Below are 24,637 nucleotides of genomic sequence, written 5' to 3' on the forward strand. Positions count from 1 at the left end.
AGTATAGTGAAACATGCAAGTACATTTTAAGTGGTAGATAGGTTTTTTTTTTGTTTTGTTTTTTGCAGAGTTTAATATAGCGCGAACTAGACCCGAACCGAATCGGGTATCAGAGCGCTTTACATAGCACCAGTTACATTACATGAGGACACACATTCATTAGAGGCACGGGGAGATTAAGTGATTTGCCCAGAATCACAGGAGGTTTTGGCGTCGTTACCGAGACTCAAACCCAGATCCCCAGGATCAAGGTCGAGCGCCCTAGCCGTTATTTGGATTTGGATTTGGAATGATAGCAGAAGGATAGAGGAGGAAAAAAGGGTTGTATTTATATAGCGCTTGTTACCCCTGATGGGGTGTTGAAGCACTCTACTGAGTCCAGAATCCCATAAAGGATTAGTGGTGAATTAGTATGGTGAAATATGAAATTAATCTCAGTGGTGGATATTAGTTAGTTATTTGGAGTGAGAAGGTAGCGGAGGGATAAAAGGGGAAGAAAGGTTTGCATTCGCATAGCTCTATAGGTATAATGGCATGTAAAGAGGCGCTCATCTAGTCGACAAAGATTCGTGAATCAAAGGCAGCGAACACGCCGATACCTTTAGCCTAAAAAGTTGAAGCATCTTATGTGTTAGCTCTTGGTGCATGCCAATACCTGTTCTGTGCAGTACACTTGCCAAGTAAACCGGCATGTTCAGTTCATTAGGTATGTGTAGATATGAGTGAGCCAAAGTGCATTGTGGGACATGCGGTCCAGTGTTGACTGGGGATGTCCACACTGGTATATAGAGGATTGTAGAAGGCGCTTGTACGGAACGAATCATAGTGCACCCTGGGATATCGGGCACTCCGTTTTAATAAGGAGGAATACTACGAGGGCCAGAAGGCGAAGAAAAAAAATCGCAAATGGAGTAAGCTTGCCATTGGAACGAGGACATCAGCTCTGTCAGCAAATCTCAGTGTGTGCCACTAGAGGGCAGTGTAACACAAGATGAAGCACTTATCTGTGCTAGGGTCGGTGAACCAGAATACAAAGCCAAAATCCTTCCATGATTGGTCGAACCCCCAGGCGACATCTGTGTAAGAAGAATATAGTAAGATATCTCAGTGGGTTCAGGGCCTGCTGAAGACTATATTCTATAGGTCACGGCTTGAAGTCTCGAGCTATGCTGGAGAAATTAAAATCAAGGAGCAACACCCAGGATCCATTCTTGAATATGGCTTTCTGGCAAACAGGATGGAAGAAAACAAGGAGGATGGAAGAAAAAGAGGGTGGAAGAAAGCACTGAGTTAAAAAAACAAAGAGGGTGAAAGGTTTATATAGCCAGCAAATACCCGAAGGTGTCTTAGCACTGGATGTAACTCATCAGGTGAGGAACACTGGGCGAGAGCAAAGCAGCTACACCTAAATGAAAGATTCAGTAAAGAGACATTGCTCCCTGAATAGTAAAAGGGTTGGCAGGGTGGAGTTAAAGGTAGAGAATTCCATAGATTCCCCACACAGTAGGAGAACATCCTTCCACCTCAGCTTGTTTTGTTTATTCTGAGGATGATTATCATTTTAGCTTTATGGACCAGGCAAAGTGCCTTTAAAATGATCCTCTTCCTGACAGGTAGCCAATGTAGGCATTGCAATGATGAGGAGATAGATGCAAACTAAGTAATATTTTTAAGAGCATTCTAGCCGCTGCGTTCTGTAAGGATTTCAGTTTTTTCACCTGTGCTTCCAAAGAGCAAAACCTCATCCCTTCCCCCCCCCCCCCCCCCCCCCCCCCGTTCAATTTCAGACAGTTCCTCTGCATCCAGCTAGCGATATGGGTCATGTAGCTGAGAACGTTGTGTTTCCTTTATGATGTTTGAAGATATAGACACTACTATCTGTGTATCGTAAGCGTAGGAGAACACTGCAAGACCATTGCTTCGGATGATATTGATCAAGGGAGAAATGTAGATGTTAAAAAGTTTAGGGCTGAGCGAGGAGCCCTGAGGCAGCCCACAGGGGAGGGAGAAAGGACAGGACTAACCTCACCCATCTCTACTCGCTGATGACTCATCTAAAAACGAGCTCAGCAAAACCAGAGCAGAGTCCTGAAAGCCCAGTCGCTGGAGCATGTTTAGGAGGAGCGAATGATGGACCGTATCGAAGGCCAGGGAAAGATCTAATAAAACAATGCGCCTTTGCCTCCCTTATCAATCACCATCTTCAGATCTTCTGATGCAGCTACCAGAGCGGATTCTGTACGGTGGTTGGCTCTGATGTGATGGATGAAGAAGCAGGTTCATATCTAAAAAGGCAAGGATTTCCTAATTCATTGCCTTTTATAATATCTTTGCAGGAAAAAGGAGGCAAGATATTGGCCTATAACTCCTTACATCTTCAGGGTCTAGCGAGGGCTTTTTCATCAGAGGCAGGAGACAACAAGAGGGTGGGAGAAAACATCGAGGGTGGGAGAAAACAACGAGGGTGGGAGAAAACAATGAGAGAGGAAGAAAACAACGAGGGTGGGAGAAAACAACGAAGGTGGGAAAAGAGAAAACAACGAGGGTGGGAAAAGAGAAAACAACGAGGGTGGGAGAAGAGAAAACAACGAGGGTGGGAGAAAACAATGAGAGAGGAAGAAAACAACGAGGGTGGGAGAAAACAACGAAGGTGGGAAAAGAGAAAACAACGAGGGTGGGAAAAGAGAAAACAACGAGGGTGGGAGAAGAGAAAACAACGAGGGTGGGAGAAGAGAAAACAACGAGGGTGGGAGAAGAGAAAACAACGAGGGTGGGAGAAACGAGGGTGGGAGAAAACAACGAGGGTGGAATAAAACAACGAGGGTGGAAGAAAACAACGAGGGTGGAAGGAAACGACGAGGGTGGAAGGAAACGACGAGGGTGGAAGGAAACGACGAGGGTGGAAGGAAACGACGAGGGTGGAAGAAAACGACGAGGGTGGAAGAAAACGACGAGGGTGGAAGAAAACGACGAGGGTGGAAGAAAACGACGAGGGTGGAAGAAAACGACGAGGGTGGAAGAAAACAACGAGGGTGGAAGAAAACAACGAGGGTGGAAGAAAACAACGAGGGTGGAAGAAAACAACGAGGTTATGAACCCACGTATCAAAAGCTACCTGTATGTGCTAGGTGCCCTCGGGTTGTCCGAAATATTCAGAAGGGTACAATGGGCTTTATGACTTTAATGCCATGGCAAGCATATACTCCACCCTTACCGAGGACCTACAGGCTTTTCAAACTGCCCACCAGGGCCAGAGTTTCATTCTGCCCACCAGGGCCAGAGTTTCATACTGCCCACCAGGGCCAGGGTTTCATACTGCCCACCAGGGCCAGAGTTAGGGTTTCATACTGCCCACCAGGGCCAGGGTTTCATACTGCCCACCAGTGCCAGAGTTAGGGTTTCATACTGCCCACCAGGGCCAGGGTTTCATACTGCCCATCGAGGCCAGGGTTTCATACTGCCCACCGGGGCCAGAGTTTCATACTGCCCACCGGGGCCAGGGTTTCATACTGCCCACCGGGGCCAGGGTTTCATACTGCCCACCGGGGCCAGGGTTTCATACTGCCCACCGGGGCCAGGGTTTCATACTGCCCACCGGGGCCAGAGTTTCATACTGCCCACCGGGGCCAGAGTTTCATACTGCCCACCGGGGCCAGAGTTTCATACTGCCCACCGGGGCCAGAGTTTCATACTGCCCACCGGGGCCAGAGTTTCATACTGCCCACCAGGGCCAGAGTTAGGGTTTCATACTGCCCACCAGGGCCAGGGTTTCATACAGCCCACCGGGGCCAGGGTTTCATAATGCCCACCAGGGCCAGGGTTTCATACTGCCCACCAGGGCCAGAGTTTTAGTTCCCGCCAGCTAGTCACACTGGCCACCAGTGTCAGGTTCTCACAGTAACCAAAAGGTAAAGCTGCTCATACTACCCACCAGGCCAGGCTTCTCATACTGCCTGCCAGAGTCTCATACAAGTTCACACCGCTCACCAGGGCCACCTTCTCATCCTGCCCACCAGGGCCGGCTAATCATACTGCCCACCAGCACTAGATGCTCATATCGCCCACCAGTGCCGGCTTCTGACATTTCTCACCAGACAACTTTTGATATCACTCACCAATGCCATCTCCTCAAATTTCCCATCAGCACTAGCGTCACAAGATGCCTGCTTTCACTGCCACCCCCTGCCCATCACCCCCACCCCTAGCAGCAGGTGGCATGGAGGGTAGACACCTTGAGACCCCAGAAGGCAGTAGGGATTGCAAAGCTGGAGGGGAATCCATAGACATAAGCTGCTCAAACAAGCCTGTGGCCCCAAGTGTGTGTACAATGGGGCGGAATGTGGCAGCCTCATGTGCCCCGGGCCGGTGAATGGAAATGCACTCAATGGGGGGCTCCATGGAAGGGTATGGGTCTGTGACTGAGTGCTGCGCAATAAGAGTCTGAATGCTGGACCAGGAGCGTGAGCGCTGCATCACAAGTACAAGCACTGTACTAGGGGTGGGAGCACTACGCTAATAGTGTGAGTGCAGCACTACAAGTGTGCACTCTGGACTAGGAGTATGATTGCTGCAGCACGAGTCTAAGAGGTCCAGCACAAGTATAGGCGCTGCGGCACCAGGAGTCGAAGCGCTGCGGCACCAGGAGTCGAAGCGCTGCGGCACCAGGAGTCGAAGCGCTGCGGCACCACGAGTCGAAGCGCTGCGGCACCACGAGTCGAAGCGCTGCGGCACCACGAGTCGAAGCGCTGCGGCACCACGAGTCGAAGCGCTGCGGCACCACGAGTCGAAGCGCTGCGGCACCACGAGTCGAAGCGCTGCGGCACCACGAGTCGAAGCGCTGCGGCACCACGAGTCGAAGCGCTGCGGCACCACGAGTCGAAGCGCTGCGGCACCACGAGTCGAAGCGCTGCGGCACCACGAGTCGAAGCGCTGCGGCACCACGAGTCGAAGCGCTGCGGCACCACGAGTCGAAGCGCTGCGGCACCACGAGTCGAAGCGCTGCGGCACCACGAGTCGAAGCGCTGCGGCACCACGAGTCGAAGCGCTGCGGCACCACGAGTCGAAGCGCTGCGGCACCACGAGTCGAAGCGCTGCGGCACCACGAGTCGAAGCGCTGCGGCACCACGAGTCGAAGCGCTGCGGCACCACGAGTCGAAGCGCTGCGGCACCACGAGTCGAAGCGCTGCGGCACCACGAGTCGAAGCGCTGCGGCACCACGAGTCGAAGCGCTGCGGCACCACGAGTCGAAGCGCTGGCGCACCACGAGTCGAAGCGCTGGCGCACCACGAGTCGAAGCGCTGGCGCACCAGGAGTCGAAACGCTGGCGCACCAGGAGTCGAAACGCTGGCGCACCAGGAGTCGAAACGCTGGCGCACCAGGAGTCGAAGCGCTGCGGCACCAGGAGTCGAAGCGCTGCGGCACCAGGAGTCGAAGCGCTGCGGCACCAGGAGTCGAAGCGCTGCGGCACCAGGAGTCGAAGCGCTGCGGCACCAGGAGTCTAAGCGCTGCGGCACCAGGAGTCTAAGCGCTGCGGCACCAGGAGTCTAAGCGCTGCGGCACCAGGAGTCTAAGCGCTGCGGCACCAGGAGTCTAAGCGCTGCGGCACCAGGAGTCTAAGCGCTGCGGCACCAGGAGTCTAAGCGCTGCGGCACCAGGAGTCTAAGCGCTGCGGCACCAGGAGTCTAAGCGCTGCGGCACCAGGAGTCTAAGCGCTGCGGCAAGAGGAGTCTAAGCGCTGCGGCACCAGGAGTCTAAGCGCTGCGGCAGTAGTCTAAGCGCTGCGGCAGTAGTCTAAGCGCTGCGGCAGTAGTCTAAGCGCTGCGGCAGTAGTCTAAGCGCTGCGGCAGTAGTCTAAGCGCTGCGGCAGTAGTCTAAGCGCTGCGGCAGTAGTCTAAGCGCTGCGGCAGTAGTCTAAGCGCTGCGGCAGTAGTCTAAGCGCTGCGGCAGTAGTCTAAGCGCTGCGGCAGTAGTCTAAGCGCTGCTGCAGTAGTCTAAGCGCTGCAGCAGTAGTCTAAGCGCTGCGGCAGTAGTCTAAGCGCTGCGGCAGTAGTCTAAGCGCTGCGGCAGTAGTCTAAGCGCTGCGGCATGAGTCTAACCACTGCGGCATGAGTCTAAGCACTGCAGCATGAGTCTAAGCACTGCAGCATGAGTCTAAGCACTGCAGCATGAGTCCAAGCACTGCAGCATGAGTCCAAGCACTGCAGCATGAGTATAAGCGCTGCAGCATGAGTATAAGCGCTGCAGCACGAGTATAAGCGCTGCAGCACGAGTATAAGCGCTGGAGCATGAGGAGTCCTCAGGTATGGGCCTTTGGGGGCTGTACCCAACCCTCTGCACGCCGGTGGGTGATTTACCTCCTTCAGGGCACGGATTTCCTCCTGGGCCGACTGGAGCTGCTTCTTTAACTGCTCCACAGACTGGTGCAGCTTACGAAAAACTGGAAACTTCTGCAAAACGGAGTTTAAAACAAATAAAGAATTTGAGTCATTCACAGAACATACAAAGAGGAAATGTGAGACATACAGGTAATGGGGAAAGGGATACAGGAATACGAGATGTAAAAACTCTCCAGCTAGTGACATTAGACACCACCACCTGGAGGCTACAAAAGGTTTACAGAAACCCGAAAAGACCAGGACCCGCACCCATCATAGTTACTGCTATCTGTGACTCATGGCACCACCTGTAAAGTGTTCAGTCTGCATCTGGGCGCTGTAAGTGGCCACGATATTATGCATGCGGGTGCTATCTCCAAACGCTTGCGTTGCATTTATGCTGCACTTGGATGCGCCTACTTTACATCTGGGTACGGATTGCATAATATTTTGCCCTGCATCTGAGCTCAAAGTGTTCAACTGCAGTTATTTTCCATCTGGGCGCGGTTATCCTCTACACCTGGGTGCACGGGCCAAACTACTGGGAATTCGTCGGATGTGGACTGGGAATGATTTACTGCATTTGAGTCCTGACTGCATCTCAATATCTACACCACAAACATTACTCCAACTGACCGGAAGATGGTCAGTCAAAACTGCACTTAGAATGGAGGACGTGAAGGATGAAATGTGAGGGAAAACGTGTATCGTCACAAATAGGTGAGCAATTCCTTTTTATTTAGTTACCCTCACACACCTTAGTGGTGTCATGCTTCATCATCGGGTCACCCCGACGCCTATAAGTCGGGGTGGGCTCACCCACAGTGTTGGGGGCTCTTTGAAGTTAGTAGAAGACCAGGGGGACCATAAAGATAAAAACCCCTGACAGAACCACGGTTTCCCTTTATTGTTGGGTCTGTCAGGGTTGTTAAAACTATTAAACAAGCATTTGCAATGCAATAGGTCTCGCATTAAGAAAGTTTGAGCTATTGGTCTTGTAAATGACTTTTTTTATTTATGTGTTGGTTGAAAGGAGGCCTCGAAAAAGGGTCTCTATCGGGCTCCGTTTTGTGCCCGGTCACAGGCGGTCCATTTGTTTCCAGACTGCGGTGACAGCAGGCACATTGATGTGTGCGTGCTCACACTGCTCACTTCTCAATAGTGGAGAAGTTACGGCATGGCGTCATGCCAGGTGAGCGTTGTAAGGGAAGAGAAATCCTTTAAAGAGAGTCATTTTCTCTCAGGATTTCCCTTCTCTTTTTGAAACTCAGGGGCAGCAACATTGTCGTGGTGTCACCAGGGCTGTAAGTGGAAGCTTTTTCAATATTATATTCAAGCCATGGTTGCTACTTTTTATCTTATGTAACTAACAACCATAGACAAAGCCAATAGATCTGACTTGTTGTAGGTATGATGTTACTTGTTGTATTATATATCTAGATGCAATGACAGAAACAGCAAATACAAGTCGGGCGGCACACTATTCTCAGCACCGATTTTTAGATTAAGTGTTTTTAAGCCACGCCCTTAATTACATTGGCTATGCCACTTTGAGAGACCCTCTAGTTTTTTCATCCCCCTTAAAGCCCTGGTGCGAACTTAATTGAGATTTGAACCAAGCTGTCTTATGTTTACTCGGCACGCATCAAGACAATGCTGGTTTCTGCTAGATGTCAGGAAGCAGATTATGCAATAGTGGCGGAAGGTGATTGGAAAAATTGTGGCTAGCATACACGAAATGTTCTGGTTATTGTGTTTTTCATAACTAGCGCAGTCACCCCCTGGGTTGGCAATGGGCTATAAAAAGCATACTAATTAAACATAAAACGTATTTCCGAGGGCGCTGACCACTTTCAGTGCACTACTCAAGTCACTCCTCCCCATTGCTCTACCCTCATGGCCTTCCTACCACCTGCCCCTTTGCTTAACTCGTATTATGTATTTGCAACCTTAAAAAAACGACATCAAAAAGAGTTTAAAAGGTGTGTGGCAAAGCTTGAGTGGATTAGCAAACCATTGCTTATCCGCGAATCATTGTCGAACTAAGCAGGCGTATAAAACATGCTTGTGAGAGTCATGCATTCATCCAGAGGATAACACGCCTACATCGTATCTTGCTAGGCACACGTCCCCAAGGAAACAGACTTGAGTATTAAATGGCGGCACGCAAAGTAGGAAATTAAATACGCTGCAAGAACGCCCCCCACATCACAACAGATGCCAGCATCCAGGCAAACACATCCCCCTCCGCAATTACTTGATAAATTACTGATTAATACACCACCATCCGCCTGACCAGCCAGTTACGATTCATCTACCATCAATATTTGTGTATCTATGAACTAAACACACAGACTTCCCTCAGAGTTGAACACTAAACGTCCAGCTATAAAACTTCATTCTGCTGCAGTGAAACGCGAAAAGGGTAGAATCCGCACCCCCGGCTAGCTACCAGGCCAGGAGACGTTACCAATACTACTGCTGTAAGATGAATGAAGGCGGCAGCCAGGCAGCGGTTCACAGTTCCCCCAAACATTGAGCAGTGTTCAAATATTTTTTTTTTTTAAGTTCTTCCAAAAACTTAAATATCGAGTCAGCAATCTATATTTTGGAACTGAAAAATGTTAAGAACAAATGAGTTGATGCAGCACTGAGTGCACAACTAAAGCGCACAGCGGGAACCAAGGGAACGGGAAGGGGGCGATGGAGAACACGGCCAACTGGAGGGGGCAGCAAGAGGGGGCGGGAACAAAGGGAACAGGAACACAGATCCCAGGAAGTCAGGCATCCTTGCCCGTGACATGGGCGGGGCCTGTGACGCGGCCGGAAGAGGCCGGTGTTGCTCGTTCATGCGGGGCTCCCATCATGGAGGGAGAGCCCCGCGGTAGCGTGAAAATCCACAGTAGTGCCCCGCGTGTGGAGATGCGCCGGAGAAAAGGAGCGCAGCGAGGAGACGCGACGTAAGAGCACGGTGAGTGGAGGGGGGATATGTGTGTCTGTGTGCATCTGTGTGTGCGCGCGTGTACGCGTGAGTGGTGGTGGTGGTGGCGGTGGCGGTGGCGGTGGCGGTGGTGGTGGTGGTGGTGGCGGTGGTGGTGGTGGTGGGGAGGGGTGTGCGTGTGTGTGTGTTTGTGTGTGTGCACGTGCCTGCCTGTGTGTGTGTATGCCTGCCTGCGTGTGTGTGTCTGTGTGCGTGCCTGTGTGTTTGCGGGGAATCTGAGCCAGGGGACGGGCAGCCAGATACAAAAGAGCGAAGCGCGCTCACACGGACAAATCTGAGACAGCAGAGGCGCGTGGCCGAATGCGGTCTCAGATTCCCACGAAACTAAAAACAATAGGTCCTGAGCTAGACAACGCATGCGCAGCTCTACGCTCGACGTAAAAATGGGTCGATGTAGGAGTGTTATGGTCCTAAGACCCTAGTGCAAACATGTTTCAGTCCATATGCGGCCGCAAAGTTCCTGGACTTTCTTCAGGGCTCGGGTGGGCCTCCCTGGGGTACAGAAGAGGGAGTTCCCTGTCCTGTCAGTGAAAAAAAGGGCAGAGTAGCTGTTCCTTATGTGTGTGATAAATAATGTGTCATTCACATGGAGGTCTCCATCCAAATTTTGTGGAATCTTAGTTTCTCAAGGGACCGTGTGGCCATGTTGGGGTAGCTCTGTAGTCAAACCTTCAACAAGAGTCCTGCCCCGCCTTCAAACCTGTTCGGTCTCGGTTCCTTAAAGCTTTATCATACACACACACACACACACATATACACATATATACATATATATATATATATATATATATATACACACACATATACATATACATATATACACACACACACATACATATATATGCATACACATGCATGTATAATACCTGCTGGCGATAACCAGTAGGAAGTTACAGTTAGGACCTTCTTACCATAGGAAAAGCATTTTTTCTTTTGCCTGTAACTTTGGTGCCATTTTACGAATATTCACAAACTTTTTTTAAAGTTGTTTGCCACTCATCTTAGCTGCTGGATTAAAAGTTTCAGGGTGATTCGACAAGCATGGGGCAGAGAAAAAGGGGGGGTCCAAAATGCGTTTTCCCTTTGCAATTTCCCATAGGGATTTAGAACATGGCTACAGCTCGAACCGCTGAACGAAATTACACCAAAATTGGCAGAAAACTAAATCTTGGTCCAGAAAATGCTCTTTGTGTCATTTGGTGTAATTCCATTCAGTGGCTTTGGAGTTATTAAAGAAAAAAGATTTACCGATATCTAGGATCGCAAATCCTCCATGGATCTGACAGATCTCTTGGTGAGATCTGAATGGCTCCCAACACTTCAACCAGGAAGTGCTGGCAGCCATCTTGAGACTCTGGGCAGGCTAGGAATAACCTGTCCCCATAGGCCTGATGGTGGGGTGGCAATAGTTTTACCCAGTCATGTAATTAACAGCATAATATATATGTTGAAATACTAAGATTAAGAAGCATCTATAGTTGTGCTTCCCACCACCAATACCACTACCACCAATACCACCAATACCACCAGTACCACCACTACCACTAGTACCACCGCCACCAGTACCACCACCACCACTACCAGGATCACCACCACTACCAGGATCACCACCAGTACCACCGCCACCACCACCATCATCATCAGTACCACCTGTACCACCACCACCACCAGTACCACCAATACCACCTCAACGCCTCTCGCTCATTAGTAATAGCAGGGGCACTGTACGAGGCCAGAGCTTAGCAGAGATCATCCCACCCTCCACACGTTCCATAAAGTACAGCCCGCCCTGCACCAGGAGGTGAAGCAAGGGCCCTACTACAGCTAGAGTGTAGTTAGGCCAAAGATAGCAATGACATTACACAATGCCACACTGCACACTCAAATCACGGAGAGGGCAGGAAAAAGCCCCCCTCCCGCTCTTCCTCCTGAGCCGCGACAGTGCAATCACAGTATGAAAGGTGTTGGAGCGCTCTGTTACGGTTTATAGCTCGGATCATATGCAACTCACGTCACACCGGGTCGAGAAGGCGCCTTATTGCAATGCAATAGGTCTCGCATTTGCGAGAGTTTAAGCTATTGGCATTGTAAATGACAATGCCTTCTATTTATGTTTTAAAACCCAAAACAAATAAAAGGCGCTGTCCTTTACAATGCCAATAGCTCAAACTCGCATGAATGCGAGACCAACTGCATTGCAAATGCTGGTTAATGAGTTTCTGATCCTGCAGGCAAGACGTGTGAGCCATGCGCGCTTTTACTTTCAAAGCAGCCCGGGACAATGTTTGATGTGATCGTGCTTGAAGTGGCTTGGCTACGTGCGGGCCTTTATCTCGTATACACAACAGAGTGCAACAAAGGCAGGAAGGCGCGGAAACCTGCTCCTGGGCACGGCCACGGCATGTAAACTGCCTCAGGAGTGGGGAGCAGTACACATTAGTGGGTTGGTAAAGAATTAGTGTATACTTGTTTGATTAAAGGGAGCAGTCCATATACACTGCACAAGATTTTAGGGCACAGACCGTAATTGACTCAAAGAGCAGGTGGGAATCGACATTTAGTATAGTTTTGACTGCTTTTCCAATTGCCCTTCAGGCAACCTCAGGTCGCTTTAATGCTCCATGACAAGCTGGGAGGTGCCTAGGATTGTGGGGGTGGAGGCAAATGAAGACAATACGTGGATTCATGTGGGTACCTCTTCCCTGTTTATGGACTGTGGTTGTAGCCTGCCCACAGGGTAACAGCAAAGTACAATAGAGGGAGATGCAGAGCATAAACAAGGAAAGCGACTACAGAACTCATAAGTGGGTGGGCAACCTGGAGAACGAAGGCTGGAAAGGGGCGAAGGTGTAGGGCATTATGTGTGGCTCATATTAGAAAGAAAAGAAATCTGCCCCTCAAAATAATCCAGCCAGAATATAGGTATTATTATAGGATACTTGGGGACTGGGTGCCAAGCGCACACGTGCCAGTACGTTGCTAAGGCAGTGTTTTATTCCCCTCATCTCCCAGAAAAAGAAAAAAAAACTAATTTGAGTCCTTTCCTGTAGTGTTTCAATTACAGAAAGGGGCGAGCGACACAGAAACCTTTACCAGTGGGTGGTAGTGAGGATTCAGTGGTGCCAGTCTTTCTCTTACCCATAAAAATACCCGGACCCTCGTTCCTGTAGTCTGACGTTTCGCCTGCTGGTGGTCTCTGATGGTTTGAAGCGAAATGAAGGAAAGCGGATCTGTGGGGTTTACGGAAGGTCTATATGGGGACCCTATGTCGCTTGAGGAGTAGCTTACCCGTGGATGTGTAGAAAGAAGCAAATCCTTCCATCGACGCACCTTATAGGATGCACCTTATAGGACTCCCTACCAGCCCAACTAATGCATTCATCGTGAGCGGTGCTTGAGGTGTACATGCCCTAAACCAGAGGGGTGCATGGAAAGGATGTACAGGATGTGTGGGCATACCGTTCTCAAGCCATTAGGTTAGAGCAGCAGACGGACTCATGTGTTTGGAGATCTGAAAGCCCCATTGGCATATTTGATCGGAAGCCTAGCCACCAAACAAAAGGGCTCGAGCAGTGTGGCATGACGGTCAGAGCTGCCTACTTTAAAAATACTGGGTTTGAGTCTCGGCGTTGGCTCAACATCCTGAGATTCTGGGCAAATCACTTAATCTCCCTGTGCGTCTTCAAAATGAATGTTCACCTGGTGCTCAGGTACAGAGTTCCATTCCAGTACCTTTAGGTCGAGTTCACCCTATATAAAATTGCAAACAAAAATGTGCCAAATAGTACAGTGAGTCTTCAAGGGGTTTTCTGAAACCACATTGACCATTATTGAGGCGTGATTTGCCCCTGGATATTTGAGGTTTGGTGTAGCCATGGTTAATCTAATGTGATTTTGGAATTTACATTTATTGTGTATTGGCGCTCTGCGGGGATTGCTTGGCATCACGGTTCGTGGAGAACGGATGGAAGGTATTGGATAGACCCTTTATGAAACCAACCTTACAAAGCGGTCTTGCAATCTGATTAACGAAACCAGTCTTTCATTATTTTGAGCGACCCTGTCCTCGCCAATCAGGGCTCTTGTAGTATTTCAGTATGGTGTTACATGAAAGTCCAGAAGAGAAGGTGTGTAAGTGCGTGAGTGTGAGGCTGTGTGTGGCACTGGACAATAGCTGATGCAAGCAAATGCTGGTCTTTTTGTTACTTTTGATTCCATGAGGTCCTTTGGGCATTTGAAAGCATTTCTATCTAGCCGCTGTTTGCACCATGACAGATCGTAGGAAGCGGTGTGGCTAGTGACATCAGCACTGGGCCTACAAATTCATCGGAAGGAAGAAAGCCTGCACTGAAGCACATACGGAGTGCCCAAGTTATGCAAAGACTATTTTAACATTATGCATGCCATTTATACTCTTGAGAATCTTGCAGATTCTCATCGAGGTGACCTGTGTAATCTATGTACTGTGCAAATACATGACCGATATTTGCATAAAATCTTTACCTACACGTGAATGAGGTCAACAATGCATCACAGGCTTCTGCAGAGGTTGGAGAATTCCTCAACTTCAATTTTTTTTTTAAGTTCAAGTTTACATCACCTTCAATTTTAACTTTCCTTTTGTTTCTTCCAAAGTGACTTTCATGAATCTTATTGATGCTGTGCGGATTCGTTTGCCACAATTCACTTGCTGCACAACTTGTGCATTGTCCATTTCTGATGGAGGTCACATGCTTGTTTGTGAGCGCCACTTAACCGGATACTTGTGCACTGTACTTTATCGAACCATACCATGCCATACAATGCAAGGCCGTTCCATAACATATTATACAATGACAGGCTATACCATACAATGAAAGGCCATATTATCCAACCTAAGTAAAAAAAAAAATTGACAAAGCCAATAGCTCTAGCATTGGCAATGCTGATTGGCTTTGCCAATGCTTGTTAAGTCTGCCATTAAATGATACCTTTTACATTTTCTAAATTAAATATGTAATATACGTATAGGGGCTTTCCGCCAGTCCTCTCCATCCAATGGTCGATTATTGTGTCATTCACATTTTTCTTAGGCCCCCTACATCATATAGCATGGGGCAATTGGTCAGTCCACCTCAACCATTAACAAACGTGAACATGAGTGAAGGCATATTTCACAAAAAAGATTAAATTTGCATGCAAAGTAGTTTCCTTAAGTGCTAGGGACTACTGTGTCCAAAAACATATTTTAGGTCCTGCCTAGGCAGGGCTGACGCGCTCTCTTCGAGACATGCTGTATTCAGGTATGGACTTGAAGCTCCACCCATTTTCCACCCATCTTTTCAATTGTCTCCCTTACTGTCCTTTGTAAATGGTGGCTTTTGACTCGTGAATAGACTTTGTAGTCCCTTCTTTGATACCGCCTTTTCTCCTTTTGTAATCTCCCACGAGGACTGCCCCTATAGCATGTGTTGCTGCTCAATATATTTTATTTACAGTCCGTGAGCACTATTTTATTATTGACTTTCTCCTAGCTGGTGGTGCAGGTACGACAAGCTCTCCCGCTTACACCGCCCTGGGGGCACACAACCTAATTGTAAGTTGCGAGGCACGCCGCCTCCATCTTTAACGATGGCGGCTGCACCTTTCTTTTCTTTGGTGCGGCTCACGCAACTACCTTCTCTCCCTTTCTCGAACCGGTCAGTGAGGCTAAAAGTGTACTTCGAGGTCTCGCAACTGCTGTCCGGACCTCACCCTATATCTCGTAGTCTAGTCCATCTACTCCCTGAGGAAGTTCTCTTCTGTCCAAATGCTCCACCCCTGCCCTCACTGTCTGTCCTCCTTCCTCCTCTTCCTGGCTTCATTCCCTCCACCCCCCAACTCCTTAACACCCCAGCAAATTCTAATAATATAGTATAGCGTGAACTTTTTTCTAAACTAAAAAATAAATAACATTATAATTTATAACGCCAATAGCTTCAACTTTTACAAACGCGAGACCTATTACATTGGAAATGCTTTTTAGGGCGCGCATAGGCAGCGCATGCGCTGCCTCTAAGAGGCATCATGTGATCTCTAGTGTTGTGTGAAACTCCGCCTATTGCCGGTAGTTTCTATTGCCACTTGCCATTTGTTTACTTTGGAATTTCTTTTGTTACCGTGCTTATCGTTGGCTTGTGATCTCATGCGTCACTTCCAGTGCTGCTTCCGTTTTGCAGGAAGCAGCACCGACCAACTACAGTTTCGTTCCGCTGCTGCTCCTTATCTATTCATGTTGGGACTACTTTTCCACTGCTGTTCACCAGTCCCGGTGTGTGCGAGGTGCGGGCAGCGCATGCTTGCTGTAATTGCTGCACCGCTGCAAGCCGCGCTTTATTCCTTAAATAGGGAGGCCGCTTCTTGCTTTACTTTTAAACGGCTCGCCAACCCAGTGCCGGTGTGCGCGAGGGGCGGCCAGCGCTTTTTTTTTCTTTTTCACGAGCCGCGCGTGCCACTTACACACGCTGCGTCAATGCTGGCACTTATCTCTCTGATGGTGATGAATGTCTCAGAGGAACAGCCTGCTGCCACAGCCCCGTTTCCTGGCCTTCGAGTGCGCCCACGCGCCTTCTCCACAAGTCTCATAGTCCATTTCACAGTGTATTTTTAGCTTTATCTATACCATCTTTCGGTACGTGATAGCAACTGCATGGGGACTTTCCTTCGTGTAGAGAGACATTTTTGGTTTGTATAGCCCTTGCTTTCTGCTTTTCAGGCACTTCACTGCACTGCACAGTTGTAAGGTGTGGCCGGATGGAACCCCATTGTTCATGGTTCAAGACTCGCATCGTTGGAAGGGGTGTGCTTTCATGACCAACTCGATTTGCGGATAGCAGTCCCTACATTGCAAACCCGTGGTGGTTGCAAGGCCAGGAATTGGCAACAGCTGTCCCTCTCTCTAGAGACTTACTATAGAATCCACAAATGCATGTGACTGCCAAGTTTTTTTTTTAGAAAGGAGAGTATGTTTTCCAAGTTTTTCATACGTGATGTTTTTTTTTTTTAGGTTAAATCCTATAATCATTGATTCAGATTTCCACTCAAGAAAATATGGTCGATCCAATTTTAGAAAAGTAAAGAATTTTATTAGTGCAGAATTGAACGTAAACAGCCGTCACGTGTTTCGCCCTCTATGGCGAATTGCGCCAAGGCTTTCTCAAGGCTAAATTCAGTTTCCTAATAACATTCTGTTGGGTTCTCAAGTATACATCATAGTGGGTATATCATAAAACAGATTCTTTAAATATAATATAATATTCTTTAAATATATCAACTCGACGCTAAAGTAAGGAACAGGATACTTCTCAGGGTATTCAGTAACGGGCATGGTGATGCCTTGGGAAATCCCTACGCAACAAGCACATTGAGCTGGAATGAGAATATTGATTTACATGTGAAGATTGAACCTATTGACACAATTATTTAAGGTTGAAATATTTAAAGACTCTGTTTTAGGATATACCCACTATGATGTATACTTGAGAACCCAACAGAATGTTATTAGGAAACTGAATTTAGCCTTGAGAAAGCCCTGGCGCAATTCGCCATAGAGGGCGAAACACGTGTCGGTTGTTTACGTTCAATTCTGCACTAATAAAATTCTATACTTTTCTAAAATTAGATCGACCATATTTTCTTGAGTGGAAATCTGAATCAATGATTATAGGATTTAACCTAAAAAAAACATCACGTACGAAAACTTGGAAAACATACTCTCCTTTCTAAAAAACTGTTCTTTTTCCAAAACTCTAAAAGGTCCAGAGTTTTTGAGTATGTTTCCTCCATCTTCATAAAAACCTTTGTGAAAACAGATATAGTTCTGGAATCCTTGGACCTTCAATGCTCCGCTGTTACGAGCATGTGACTGCCAATATAGCCAATAGCACGACTGTTTGCCCTTTCCTTTAAAGTGTCAGGGCCCAGGGTAACAACGCCAGCACGATGCAAATGTTTAAAGGGCGGCGGGTAGGGGGGGGAGCAGAGGCCTGGCTGTCCTCTGCAAGGCTCAGACCCAACATTTATTAGTGCTCGTTACAAGGTGCCCCGCAGATTCTCATTATATTAATATTAATGACTCTGAAGGATTGCGCCTCATTGTGAAATTTGTATTTGCGTAGTGGGTGATTTGAGAATTACTTACAGGACAATATATAACATTGCTTGCTGTGTAGTGCAAAGCACTGCACTTGAAGCAATAATGTTTAGCATCAGACCCCAGGTGGAAAAATAGACATGTCCATGAACTATTCTTAATCTGGATACGGTTGGAAAATATTTTCTCTGTGGACAAAAAGTAAAAATGTTTCCTGGGACAAATGCACTATTGTGAAACATTTTTACACGTGAACACTTACAGTTGTGAATTTTCATGAAAAGCTGCAACTCTTTCTAGGAGCTCTAGGAGCAATCTTGGTAAATTGCAAAAAAAAAAAAATAGTAATAAAATAAAAGAATACATTTTCTCGTGTGCAGAGTCGTGAAAATGTCATATTTTAACGTTCTGCTAATATAGATAATATATTAATATAGTATTACAATATGTTTTCGTGTATTTAGGTCTCCTCGGGCGTCGTTTCATGTGTATATTCCTATTATTTTTTCCATACACACGGCTTATCAACGATGCTGGTTGAGTTTTACGTTACCCTTGCAAAACGCAGTGGCGAAATAGTCCCTAGTACTATTTTTCAAACGGGGTCACGGCAGTTTCAGCAGCTACAAATCATCGTTGGATTCCTCAATGTCAAAGAAACCTTGATTGCAGACCTCTCGGGGATAGTTGTACTGTCTATATTATTTCAAATAAACCAAAAAAAATGCAACCTATCCTTACAGCGAACAGTTTCTTAATCCTGCTTTTTCCCACGCAGTGCGTTCCCGCCCCCTGTTGTGCCGTCGAATCCCCCGGGCCAATGGATTCCGTAGGAATAACCCTTACTCGTTAATCCTGTTCTCTACGGAGTAGCGTGGGGGTAATTTTCGTCCGAGTCTTTTTTTTCACTACCAGGTGGCCTCTTAGGAACCATAATCGCCTGTGCATTGGAAAAGTCCCCAAATCGTTTTAATCTCCGAATGTCAGGGAGTAAATTCGGATTTGGCGTTCTGTTTACTATTCATGTCTGGGCAGGATCAGAGGGTGTGAGCAGGGGTGTTATGGTTGCCCTGTTTGGCCCAGGGTCGGATTGGAATGTAGGGCAGTTTGACAGTGCCAGAAGGGCTGGTCCGACATATCAGTGAGTGGGCCTGTTTTATTGTCTGGTAGGCCAGTTATTACAGTTTATTTTTCTCATATTACCACAAACATTGCCAGCAGTAAGCACAAATGCATGCAGTGCCGTAGGTGCTAAAACACCTATGGGTCATGTCTTTACAAGTTTAAAACTGTCCCCATTTAATATTGTGGGCCACTTTTTTTTATTGATAGACATTTGTATAGCGCATGGCTACCCAGAGGCATCCCAGTGCTAGCAGTGGCAGCAGTGAGGTGTTCAACCAGTTTAGGGAAAAAGCAATTGTTGGACCCGGCCGCGTGGCGCGGTCCCGCGCCTCCCCGCATGGCGGGCCCGGGACAGCAGCGACCCCTGTCCTCCCCGACGAAGCTACCTCTCCATCCCTCCACGAGAGCCACCACGCCTGGCGACCCCCGGCTCTCCCCCTCGAGAACACGGCGACCCCTGTTCGCCCCACTCTGCTGGCCCAGGCACTACCCGGGCCGCCATCTCAGGCCCGACTCCATCTTGGACCCTCCACGTCCTGACCACGTGGCCTCGACCGTCCTCGGCCGCAACCCCAGCCAAGCCCCGACATCGAGGCACCAAGATCCGACCAGGGGGTAAAACGGCCACTTGACGGTTCAAGGAGGAGGGGAGTTTCGATGGCCCTCCAACCATCCCCGGACGCCTGGTTTCGATCGCCCTCCGGCCTCCCTGGGCGCGGGCTCCACCCCCCTGCTGGGTGTCTGGACACTCTCATCCCGGCCCCTCTGACCGCCAGGCGCGAGGGTCCGGACATCAAAGGACTCCAGACTTATATCTGGGGCAGCTATGGAATGGGTGGGCAGTTGTATCCTGGAGTCGAAAGCCCTGCTGACCCTGTCACGGCTGACCCTGAGAAGAACTCGTTGCTGTGAACCCCGAAACCACCTTGGAGTCCTGCTGGCGCTGCCGCGGCCCAACCTCGCTGAAATCACCTTGGAGTCCTGCTGGCACTGCCGCGGCCCAACCTCGCTGAAACCATCTTGGAGTCCTGCTGGCGCTGCCGCGGCCCAACCTCGCTCAAACCATCTTGGAGTCCTGCTGGCGCTGCCGTGGCCCAACCTTGGTGAAACCACCTTGGAGTCCTGCTGGCGCTGCCGCGGCCCAACCTCGCTGGAACTACCTCTGAAGCCTGCTGGCGCTGCCGCGGCCCGACCTTGCTGGTCCTAAAACTGTCCCGCTACCCCTTACCCTCAGCTACCAAGACTTTACGGATCCCTCGATCCGCTTGTACATATTGCCTAGAGAACCAATCGTTATTACTGATAAAGATTCTAAGAAGTCATCCCCTGGTGTGGTATCCCTTTGTAGTGGTGCGATTGCTCTGCTGTTACGATTCTAGGAGAGGAGCCTCACCCAGGAGGCCTCTCGACGGTGCTCGGCCAGCTCCATACGGCGAGGTGGGTCTCGGGGTGGTTAGTCAGACATCTTCTGCCTCCCCAGGGACTGCCTTTCTAACAGTAATGTTTTCAGGCATCTGCCGAACCCACTGCTGCATGCCACACACTGCCGCACGCCACACACTGCCGCGCGCCACACACTGCCGCACGCCACACACTGCCGCACGCCACACACTGCCGCACGCCACACACTGCCGCACGCCACACGCCGCTGCACGCCACACACTGCTGCACGCTGCACGTCACACAACACAACCACATCACTCAGGGACACCACCACATCACTCTAGGACACCACCACATCACTCTAGGACACCACCACATCACTCTAGGACACCACCACATCACTCTAGGACACCACCACATCACTCTAGGACACCACCACATCACTCCGGGACACCACCACATCACTCCGGGACACCACCACATCACTCCGGGAAACCACCACATCACTCCGGGAAACCACCACATCACTCCGGGAAACCACCACATCACTCCGGGAAACCACCACATCACTCCGGGAAACCACCACATCACTCCGGGAAACCACCACATCACTCCGGGAAACCACCACATCACTCCGGGACACCACCACATCATCACTCAGCCCAACCACATCATCACTCAGCCCAACCACATCATCACTCAGCCCAACCACATCATCACTCAACCCAACCACATCATCACTCAACCCAACCACATCATCACTCAGCCCAACCACATCATCACTCAGCCCAACCACATCATCACTCAGCATCACTCAGCCCAACCACATCATCACTCAGCATCACTCAGCCTTGCTTGCTTCCAACAAGCATTGCCATAGCCAATAGGACTCGCATTAGGAAAGTGTAAGCTATTGGCTTTGTGAATAACAATGCTATTAATGTATATATTTTCAAAGCCAACACATATTTTAAAAAATTGTCATTTACAAAACCAATAGCTCCCACTTTTCTAATGCGAGACCTATTGCATTGCAAATGCTTGTTGTTTTTAGTGGGTTGTCTTTTAGATTGAAAAGGGCCCAGCAGCTTCTCCAATTACAAAGCTTTGCAAAAACTATGACACCACCAAAAAAGCATTGGCAAAACCAAAAGGCTTAAGCCGTTACCAGACCAATTGGCTTTGCCAATGCTGTCTTTTGCTGTTCGAGGTTCGCAAAATGTTGCTGTGCCGTGGGGTAACTCAGGGTTTTTAAGTTTATAGTGCCCTCTGGTGGCAAATTGGATTAGCGTTTGCTTTATCTTTTTTTCTTTCACATTCACCGATTAGCCTTTCTCTGTTGCTTTTATAATATGTGTTCAAAGTAAACCATTACTGTGCCTAAAAGGACAACTACTGGCTAATTGTCCATCATAACACCTGTAAATGTAACTTATTTCAAAGCGCTGCAAAGCAAGTTCGTAGGCATTCAGAGCTTGTCAACAGAAAGCCAGATAAAAGCATACCCCAAAACAGATTCTTTATTTTACCCAAAATTTACGCATTTCATTTGTCATCTGCTTACTACGTTTAGTTTTAAGTCCATTATTTAACACGCATCATCACAAAAGTAGTCTTTGTCACAAACTGTGTACGAAATTCAATTGTGTGACATTCTATAAAAGATTGGGTTTCTTTTTACACTTTTTTAAAATTGTTTGATTGAATTTACAGGTCAGATTAATGACATCACGCCTTCCCTTTCTTCCAAACATTTTTTTCTGCCCCAAACCAGGGTTCTGTCCCCTTATTACATTTGCACTGATTTCGGAGTTCCTTTTAGGCCAGTACATGGTAACTGTCCTCATTCAACAATTAATTTATGGACTGGCATTTCACCACGAGCGTCCTCTTTGTGTTCAACTGAAAGGATAGCCCTTTGGGGGATTGTTTTTGTTTTTTAACTTTGTTTTTTGTGATTTTATTATGGCTTTTAACTTTAAATACATTTGCCATGAAAGTGCATAATTTCCCTCGCTGCGACCTTTCATCGTACGTTTTCTTTCAACCAACCTTAAGGACAATCCATTTATTCATTAATTCTCCAACCACTTTTTGAAAGTTTTTCATGCCATTTAGTGTACACATGAATAGCCTGGAATGATATGATGACAGTCGTTTTTTTTGTTTTTTACTGGGCGTGGTAAGTTAAAATTTGTAAATATCAAATTAGATTTGCGAATTATATTAAATGCCTTCCCTGGCTGGGTGTGCAGCATCGGGAAGGAGGCGGGGGTGGGGGGGCGGGGGGGGGGCAGACACTTGGCTTAGAAGCATCAGATAGGTATTATACAACCTCTGCCATTTCTCAAAATATCTGAAGGATTCTTTGCCACATTATTACATGTGAAATACTTTCTGTAGGTTGGGTTTTAAATCTGTTCAAGAGATGGCACAGTTGGCATCTCTGCCTTTCTATCGTGCCGGTGACCTCATCTCCGGAACACAATGGGATCAGGGATAAAAGTCTAATGATTAAGCATTATTCTACTGTGAAATGATCTTTACATATTATTCATAAATTACCATTTCTATTCAACTATATACTCTAGTTTAACAGTTTCGGGTATCAACCCACTGTTAAAATAACAAAAAAAAAAAAAAACTGAAATCATTTTTTAGGTCTCGGAACTGCGAACAGATTGCGAAGCAATCTGTCGTTCCGAGACTCTATTGCAATCATTCTCGCTTTTACGGAGTCAAGGGAGACAGGAGACAAGCGAGGTGCACGCGCAACCTTGGAACTGGGATCAGGTCGCGCTCGCTTCCTGTCTCCCATGGCTCCTGAGAAGCAGACTCACACGCACGCATACACACATGTAGAGACGGTCTAATTTATGCACGTCACGTCGGCGACGTGACGTGTGGGCGGCCATCATTAGCTGCGCGCGCAGATGCGTGCGAGTGGCGCGAAGAGGGCGAACGAGGCAGAGCAGAGCCGGCAAAGGGTAGAGGCTCGGCGCTCTTTAGGAGATATATAAATATAAGCAGCCTGGCTCCAGAGTCCTTATTGGTATCAACCTGCCTCATTACAATTGCGACGAGGGTGGGATGAAGACCCCCCAGCAAGGCAGGACCACCAAACCGACCTCAGGACAGCAAGCAGAGCACCAGAGGCACCAGGACCACCACATAGGGAGGAGGTGTGGCGCCGCGGCCAGGGCGACTGACGCTGGAATCTGGGGACCACGGTTCGATCCCCGGCTCCGGCGGCAGATTAGCCCAGCACCATGTGACTCTGGGCAATAGCTCGCTTAATCTTCCCGACGGCCCCCAGCGCCTAGAGACCCTAACGGGTGATTGTGCGCTTTACAAATGTGGACTTTACTTCTTTTTTTTTTACAAGGGACGGAAGAGCAGGAACACCCTTGTGCAGGACAACAGGTACCCTAAAGAGCATGGCAGAGCCAGAAACACCCGAGGGGGTAGCGCAGAGGAGTGAAAAAAGGGGGGACAGACCCCAGGAGCCAGAATAAAGGGCACCGATCCACACAGCAACCCGCAGGACCAGAGAACACGCGCTGGAGAACTCACAGGGAACTGAGGGGGCAGACACAGATAGTCCCCGAGCCCATGCAAGTGAAGAAGAACAGGACGACGCGCCAGGGAGTCCCCGAAGCCGAGGAGGAGCGCTACCCACGGTAAAGAGAGAGAAGATGAGCGCGCAAACAGGTTACGCGACAGCGCCGGTACAGTTCTTACCTCGCCCAGGAGAACCCCTCATGAAGTGGGAGGACTGGAGAGAATACATAGACAATTTCATAGGGGTCCTGGAAGACGAGAACGAAGAAGTGTTCAAACCCCAGAGAAAGAAACGCATCTTGCTACTGAACTTAGGCCCGGAAGGTCTCCGTATTTACAAGAGCTTAGTCCCGAAACAGAGAACAGCCACAGACGACGATGTGTACGCACATGCACTCGACGACCTTAATGAACATTTCAGACCGGCAGTGTGTGTGTCGGTGGATAGGTTCAATTTCCAACAGAGGAAGCAGCGGCAAGGAGAAACGGTGGAGGAGTATGTGGCAGCACTGAAACGGTTGGCAGCTACGTGCAGGTACGCCAACTGGGAAGAAGAGTTCATCAAGGACCAGGTGGTGATGCACACCACGTGCACGACCGTGCAGGACAAGTTATGGGCCAGCGGAGACACCACACTAAAAGAGGTGTTAGTCATCGTAAAAAGAGCGGAATTAGCACGTCGATGTGCTGAAGTGACGAGGAAAGAGACGGCGTCCAGCACTATGGTGAACAAGGTAGATGATGAAGGGCCTCGCAGGGAGTATCAGAACAGGAAACCAACGGAGAGAGGGCCCAACAAGTGGCAAAGCAACGCAAGCACGTCGGGGAAACAGGCAGGGAGCAACAGGAAGCCATGCTACAGGTGTGGGAGCTGGTCGTACGAGGCGCACGACAGGAAGTGCCCCGCATTCCGCGCCAAGTGCATGTACTGCGGAATAATTGGCCACTATGAGAAGGTTTGCAGGAAGAAGGCCTCCAAGAGCACGGTGAGATGTGTGGGTCAAAGCAACGAAGACCTAGACGACGATACCGAGGCAGAAGAGGTCACGGTGATCTACATTGAAGACCAGGTACTAAGTACGG

General features: G+C 48.7%; 1 protein-coding gene across 2 annotated transcripts in view; it reads right to left on the reverse strand.

Annotated features, from left to right (window-relative positions):
- LOC144756271 (uncharacterized) overlaps window positions 1–24,637 on the reverse strand; it is a 191,264-nt gene that overhangs the window by 46,814 nt on the left and 119,813 nt on the right. For both annotated transcript variants that reach the window (XM_078645927.1, XM_078645928.1), the window contains exon 3: window positions 6,354–6,446. In XM_078645927.1, coding sequence (XP_078502053.1) covers window positions 6,354–6,446 — 93 coding nt within the window. The remainder of the gene's footprint in view (window positions 1–6,353; window positions 6,447–24,637) is intronic.

The sequence above is a fragment of the Lissotriton helveticus genome, chromosome 5_1 (assembly GCF_964261635.1).
Source record: "Lissotriton helveticus chromosome 5_1, aLisHel1.1, whole genome shotgun sequence".
In the NCBI taxonomy this organism is placed as follows: Eukaryota; Metazoa; Chordata; class Amphibia; order Caudata; family Salamandridae; genus Lissotriton; species Lissotriton helveticus.